The sequence below is a fragment of the Manduca sexta genome, unplaced genomic scaffold (assembly GCF_014839805.1).
Source record: "Manduca sexta isolate Smith_Timp_Sample1 unplaced genomic scaffold, JHU_Msex_v1.0 HiC_scaffold_1291, whole genome shotgun sequence".
Classification (NCBI taxonomy): Eukaryota; Metazoa; Arthropoda; class Insecta; order Lepidoptera; family Sphingidae; genus Manduca; species Manduca sexta.
Genome location: NW_023592141.1, coordinates 6,721 through 14,404, shown reverse-complemented (window position 1 = coordinate 14,404; position 7,684 = coordinate 6,721). Strand labels below are relative to the sequence as shown.

The following is a 7,684-nucleotide window of genomic DNA, read 5'->3' as shown; positions in this document are numbered from 1 at the left end:
CCAGTTGCTAGGTCGGAAACATCAATCATATTTTTCGCATCATAGTCACAAAAAAGTAATTTTTGTATAAAAATATACACAAAATTAAATATCATTCAGTCAATAAAGTCCCTTCTTCAGAACAATGTTTAAAATAAGACTCGATTTTTAATAAGTAATATTGAAATCCATTATCTACTTGACTCAAATATATTAAAAGTAAAGCTAACAGACAAAGCTAGACCCATTAACATAGATATATCAATAAAAAGCACGTCAAGTCGCATTACGCGAACAAACAGCACAAACAGCTGGATGTGGCCATCCAACGATATCGTATTTACAATCTCATTACCGACACACTCGCACGAAACAATCGAACAACAAAAAACATAAAAGAAAGCATATTAAAAGAATCCACAACGCGAATAACAAAACATAATTGTGTGTTTGTGCCTCATTCAATAAGGCCTTTGTGAATTGCTTCTCAAAAAAGTCACCTTTATAAATTAAGTTTCAGCATTTGTGCCGTCCAATCGTGGCGCAGAGGCGGGGTCCCTCGCCGTTCCCATTGGTCCAGTCGATCCTCACATTTTACAACATTTTATATAACCGGATGATACAACATATACAGTTATCACTATAGTGCGAGAGGGATGGAGTTATGAGCTTGTATACAGTGTGTCGTTTCGCACTCACTCCGTCTCACTTACACACGCCCCGGCAACTGTTCGCCGAATATGAAGCAACAGTGTTGGTAACATCCCGACACGGTGTCGCCGCCTTAACTGTGCGCGTTCCAGTTTTAAACACGCGTTCGAAATTCGATTTGCAACTGTCGTGTTACAAACTCTAAACGGGAATAAAAAATTGTTTTAAAATAACAAAATAAAATTTTTACTTGAAATTTATTCCAAATTTAAACTTATTAGTGTTTTGTAAAAATGTCATTGTGTAAAAAAGTTATCGTTGTTTTTTAAGTTACCGTGATTTGAGTCTTTTGGCCGAGTTGACTTTATAATGGAAATGTCTTTGCCTAACGGTGTGGACGTCTCCCAGCTGGTCCAGCATCCAGTGTTGGCCGCTTTGCCGCCGTTCTTCTTGCGAGCTTCCGAGAGATATCAGGTGAGAGTTCACTTATCGTTCCTCATGAATCTTTACATCCGAGAGATAGCGTATTAAAATGTGCCTAAATCTGACGTAGGTTTCTTTTTTAAAAAAAACAGTTGTATTTCAAAATTCTAAAATGATAGTTCAGTTTACGCAATAGGAAACGTTTGTGTGTATTTGTGGTTCAACAATAGCAATTGAATGAGTAGATTGATTTCCAAGAGACTTTCACAATTTTGTATTTCTGAATACCTACAGTTTGTTTTTTAAATGTTTAACGTATTACAAAGAATTATGAATTACTTTTTAAAACTAATATTCGAATAATATCTTAATTTGATAAATTAATTAATGCAATTGACTAAAAATAATGTATAGGAACTCTTTGCATTCTTGTTTTTGGATTGTTATGCCTCCGTTAATTCTTTTACTGATCTATAAAACATAATATACCTATTATTGTTTTTGGGGATGCAGCGATACAGTCCCTTTTGAGTAATTTAGTCTATTATTTAATCTATGGTAAAGCTGTAGGTAAATGTATTTGGTAATTATCGGATTATACAATTTACTGACGATCGTAGAGCGCGACTTATTTTTTAATAACTACAGATGTTTTTTTAATTGTATTTATTATTTAATGCTTACACCTGGTTATTTATTCTTGGCCGAATGAGAATGCACATGGGCTGTGGTATATCAGGCTTTGCGTTCGATTTTTAAACAGCGCAATACTTTTTTCTAACACAATTTGATTGTCAACCTCGCGGGCGGTAACAACGAGGTCGGTAACAACTAAGCAAATTTTGGATAGCTTGCGTGATAACAATTATTGTGTCAACTCCTCTTCGATATGGAATTAAGATAGGCATGAGAGATTTATTTCAAGTCTTAGTAAGAACTATTAACATCTAGTTACAGTAAAAAAATTAAAATGGTCAAGACAAGCACATAGTCATAACCCCAGTATTAATCCGTATACGATAATAATAATAACAGCCCTGTATACTGTCCCACTGTTGGGCACGTTCCTCTGGTGAGATGGTTTAGGCCTCAGTACACCACGCTGAGATCGAAAGGGAACTGATGAAGCTACGTACAAAAATACAAAAGCGTATTTTTCATTTAATTTATTAATCTTTTGGACGATATTTTGAATTAATGCGTGCAGCACTTTTCGGTGTATTGAAATGAAATTAAATAATTTATTTGAACCTGTAAAATGTTATACATTATTTATATTCAATATGAACTCTACCATCAGTTCGGAAAGCAGTTCTCAGCTAAGAACGGGAAAGGAGTTCTAGTTTTGCTCTTTTCAAAAATATTGTAAGGTATTAAGGTATGGTACAAAGAAAAAACACGTTATTTATTAATTAAGACAAATAATAATTTTATTGTAGATATTGTTAGGATGTGAACACAATAAAACCTATGTTTTTTATCATACTTATGTAAGCGTGACAATTTTGGAGTTTATGTTTGGATATTTCATAGAAGTTACTGTAGAAATCGCTCCACAGATTCGGATGAATTCTCACATACAGATAAAGTCCTGGATTAACTTATAGGCAATTTATTATTTAGAAAAAGTGCACAATTGTAATTCTGGAAATGAATTTACATCTAACGGAGCCGTGACGAAGGCGTCCGCTATCTATTGTAACTTTGTCAATCAATATATTTTACGTATAATAGAATAGTATAGGACCTTTTTTAACCGACTTAAAACAGGAGGAGGTTCTTAATTCAACGTGTATTTTTTATTGTTTGTTAGCTCGGAACTTAGTCATTTATTTTCTTATTTGGATTTTTTTAGCTACTATAAAATTTGTAACCAATATATAGGTAATATTAATTTCTTTTTGTGATATACATAATATGGCTATGACGGTGTTATAAATATATAATAGTATATATGTCAGGATCGAGTAGTACTAATTGCAAATATCCGAATAAATATCAGAAGTGAATTAACAGTTTTTACATCCAAATAAAACTAGTCCTCAGATGTTATCGCGGTTTCTATACATTTTTATTTTCTCCCGACGTTTCGAAGCCTTTGCAGCCTTCTATCTAAGCCTGCTCTTAGCGATTAACCCGATAAAAACAAATCTATTTTTTACCGATATGAATAAAATTAAGTTCCTTTTTTCATCATAAGTTCAAATATAAATAGACCTTGAGTAATAAGCCACCGAAGTGATATAAATAACTAGCGACCCGTCCCGGCTCCGCACGCGTCCCAGAATGTATATGCTTATTATTTTTCGTGTAAAACATTAATGAATTATACACATGAACCTTCCTCTTGAATCACGCCATCCATTGGTGAAAACGATATGAAAATCCGTTCGATAGTTTTTGAGTTCATCGCGTTCATACAAACGCCGCGGAGAATTTGTTTTATAATATGTACTGATATAATGTATGAAAATTGACGTTTTGAGTATCCCGACCGGCTTCAAGACACTGTGAGCTCATTCTGCGTAGAAACGTCAACGTTGGAGTAATATTGTTTTATGTAGTGTGACATGAATGCAAATAGGTAACCGCGATCATTCAATGTACTGATATAGGTAAATCATTAACTTACCATGTATAGTCAGAGAGTAGATTATCTATAATTAACTTGGGTAATTTCAGATGTTACTATTTAGCGAAAAGCCGTCGGACGGCAATTTCAAAAAGCAGTCGCGACTGGACTGTTGGAAATATTCTTACTTAGAATTATTTGTCAGCATTGTTTATTAGTAGGTATTTATTTTAGAATTACTTGTTATCAAATTGTTGCAGTCTACCTTTAATATAAATATTATTAAATTAGTGCGATAAATAAATAAACTAAGGATGAATTAATATGTAGCAGATAGCAAACAGCTTCTGCTTTTTTTCATTGCGTTAAATTGTTATAAAGTAGAATGTGCAAGACAACTTGTTGTTTAATTGTTTGGCGTGGCCGACGGCTTACTAGGATTTTCAAAAGTACTTGTATTAAAAATAATGACCAAGATATTTAGGAAGACATGTTTTACTGATTATTTTTTTATTACATTGAATGACGAGACGAGCATGTCGTTCGCCTGATGATTAGCGATACGACCGTAACAACAGTAGTTACACTAACAATGTGTAAAAGCAAGATTTATGATTAACGCGATCAATAAACATTAACTCTGTAAATTATTAAAAAAAAATCCATGCCACCGTTTTCCGACCAGGAAGTGAACTTTGGACCTGACCCATACCACACACCACTAAACCATACAGTTAAATACGTTACTATTTCACATTTACCCCATCTGGCACTCGAACCGACTTACCTATTACTGAATACAAATAGCAGTTTCAAATAACACTTCCTTGTATTTAATAATGTTACAATACTGGTGTTGCTTACAAATTAGGAGTTAGTTGTAACATTGTAATTTTACACTCAAATTGTTATGTTGGCATGGGTGTTCGTTTATGAAAAGGCTTATTTTACGTGGGGTATGTTACATGATTGTAAAGAAAGTGCGGTACCGGGGAATCAAACTTGTGGCGCTTAATAGTGTGCCTTGAATGTCATGATGCACGATTTAAAAAAAACATAGGTATGTATTTTTGATAATATCAGCCCTATATTGCATACTGTCCCAGTGCCGTGCACGCGTCTTTTCTACTACTAAGAGTAATTACGTCTTAGTCAACCTAGTGCACATTGGCAAATTTCACATTTCAAAATTCCTATAGAGAACTTCTTAGGTATATAGGTTTCCTCACTATGTTCTCCTTCACCGTTAAAGCAAACGATAATTTCACAAAGAATACCTTAACCTGTGGACATTCGTCTCAGCAGACCATTCCGTAGAAAAAAATCTTTTTGGGATCGTTTATTGAAAATTGTTGTTGATATTATGATCGCCTATCTTACTAAATATTATTATCTAATCAGAAATCAGAGATAGAGTGTAAATTGCGAAGCGCTTCGTACAGTTTTGAGTTGCTAATCCGTCGGCACTTGTTTTTAGTATACAAACTTTTTCTGTACATGTCTGTAGGTTGTTAAGGGAGAGAATTTGTATTGCAGCCATAAGAATAGGTAGTTTTAACCAGTAATGAACATCAACACTTCAATGAAAAAAGAAAACAATATTTAATATCAAACTACCAATAGTTGTTTTTTTTTTAATATTAACAAAAGAATAATATTCATTAAAAGTGGTGCCCTGTAGAATCATGTTTTTGAGGACCTAACGCGTGGGAGTCATCGATTATGGGCTCTTTTGTATTTTTTGGTGTAAAAGGGATAAAACAATATTTACTTTTATTGCAGAGGTTTTAATTTATTTTAGATACTTTTTTCCTGGGGAATTTATCTGATGCGAACTATGGATGATTTACCGGCCTAAAGGAGACTAACTATTAGAAAATACTATAGTATTATGCACAAAAAAAGAGCGATTTGTAGTTTTTAATTTGTTCAACTTATGTGGCTGACTGTACATCAAACTGTCATTTGACATATATTTCTGACAGCCAAGGGTATTCCCTCAATCCGTCATTTAGCAGAACAGCCTGGTCATATTATTGAGATGTCTACAGGGACTATTCTGGCCCAACATGTCTACAGCAGCTACCTTATTTCCTGTTGTCAGCAACAACTCATGATGTTTGTCGTTGCAGCGTACGCCGAAGTGCGCGCGCTGTCGAAACCACGGCGTGGTGTCTGCTCTGAAGGGACACAAGCGGTATTGTCGCTGGCGGGACTGCGTATGCGCAAAGTGCACGCTCATCGCTGAACGACAGAGGGTCATGGCGGCGCAGGTGAGGACTTTTAGGGTATTATTAAAAAATATTTTGTGACTAATTCAATAAAAGCGAATGTATAGAGTGACATTGTAAAAATACGACTAAGATCCTTAAATAAAGGTTTTAAAAAGTCTAGACTCCTAGTTTATACTAGTTCGGCATTAACCTTGTGATCATATTCGACGTCCATATTTGAGAACTTACTCAGAACAATACAATCATATTACCGGAATCCTAGGTTTATTAGTAATGTCGCGTTCTGAAATTTTGTATATATCCGATTTGGACCAGGCAAAATCATTTCAAGTGGCGATGATTCACCATCGGTTTGCACTAAATTCCGATGGAAGAGTGTTAAATACTTTATATACCTTTTTTCCCTCTAAATGACTCTGCCCTTCGGGACAATTTTGCCGTCATTTTGTACTTAGATAAAGACCATGTAAAAGAAAAATAGCTACTTTTATTAATAAAGAAATTTAATATAATAGCTATTGCTAGAACTAGTTAAAACTCAGCCTTCCCTCGAGTATAGGTTGGTTATAATATTCAGTACATAAAGGCGACGATGAAATAACGTTGCCTAGAGCGGAATCGCCGGTTAGGATTTGAAAAATAAATATGAAATGTATTACAAATATTTTCAATAATTTGTCGATTTTGAAATAAATTAAAGTGACGACGTGCGAGAATTTTGATACTTATTGAACTGTTCTAAGGGCCATGCATGTGGCGTATTTTGGAATCGCGCGCCCCATTTGTATTTTTTAACACGCATTTGTATGCAAAGGAGCAAAAATCTTGCATTGCGTTTACTGCTCGTTCTTGCTACATTTCATAAACAACGGTCGTTTAATAACTTCTTGTACCTCTAATTCCATTCGATTATCTACTCTAAAAGTATTTGAATAAAAAACATTTTTGTTATGTAGGTGGCTCTCCGACGGCAGCAAGCTCAAGAGGAGAACGAAGCGCGGGAACTGAACCTGCTATACGCCGGTCAGACCACCTCCGCGCCGCACCACTATACTGACATTCCCGAGGATTCTCCTGGTAAGTCTATTTTTTCCTTCTTTTAGGTTTTTTAATCATTAGCTGGGGAAAGTGATTTCACTGCACCGAATGTTTTTTTTTATTTCACAAAAGGCATAACACAGTACACAGTCATTATAAAGAATACTTAAGCACTAAATTACATTAAGACTAGATTGTATTCCTTAAATATACAATGCTAGTCTTGCTTATGTTGTTATGTTTTAATGATTTAATCATTACTAGTCTAATGTTAAGTGAACCAAAGAATATAACTACAATCCGCTGGTCTGATAGTTATATAATGTACTAGCTGTTGGCCGCGGTTCCGTCCGCGTGAAAAAAAAATCCGAGATAAATATTTTCTTGATAGCCTATATTACGCGGTGGTAATTTAACTTCCTATTAGTGAAAGAACTGAAAACTGCACCTGATAGTAAGTGGATTGCGGTCTAATAGAATGTCGACTGACGAGAGATGATTACCCTCGGCAGTCGACAGTATTATGCCGGCATTTTGATCCGGATATACACAGGCTGATCCCGGAACGCGACATATGTACGTGGGCCACTATGCGTGGTTTTAACCTTAAAACATCTTGTGTACGGTGGTCGCTATCCGGGCGGATGTAAAATATATGCTACTACCAGCAAAATATTAAATATTGCTGACGTAATCACTTTTCATACGCCCACGTCAACAATATTATCAAAAATAAGTAAACCATAGCTCCTCCACTTTCATTAGTGCTTACGTAATTCTTTTTTTC

General features: G+C 34.9%; 1 protein-coding gene across 1 annotated transcript; it reads left to right on the top strand.

The window, feature by feature from the left end:
- Positions 1-751: 751 nt before the first annotated feature.
- Positions 752-6,936, top strand: LOC115444619 (doublesex- and mab-3-related transcription factor A2; the record flags this gene model as incomplete). The annotated part of the gene is made up of 3 exons (XM_037445184.1): positions 752-1,104; positions 5,758-5,898; positions 6,816-6,936. Coding segments are annotated over exons 1-3 (367 nt in total), but the record flags the coding sequence as incomplete, so codon positions are not given.
- Between the last annotated feature and the right edge of the window lie 748 nt (positions 6,937-7,684).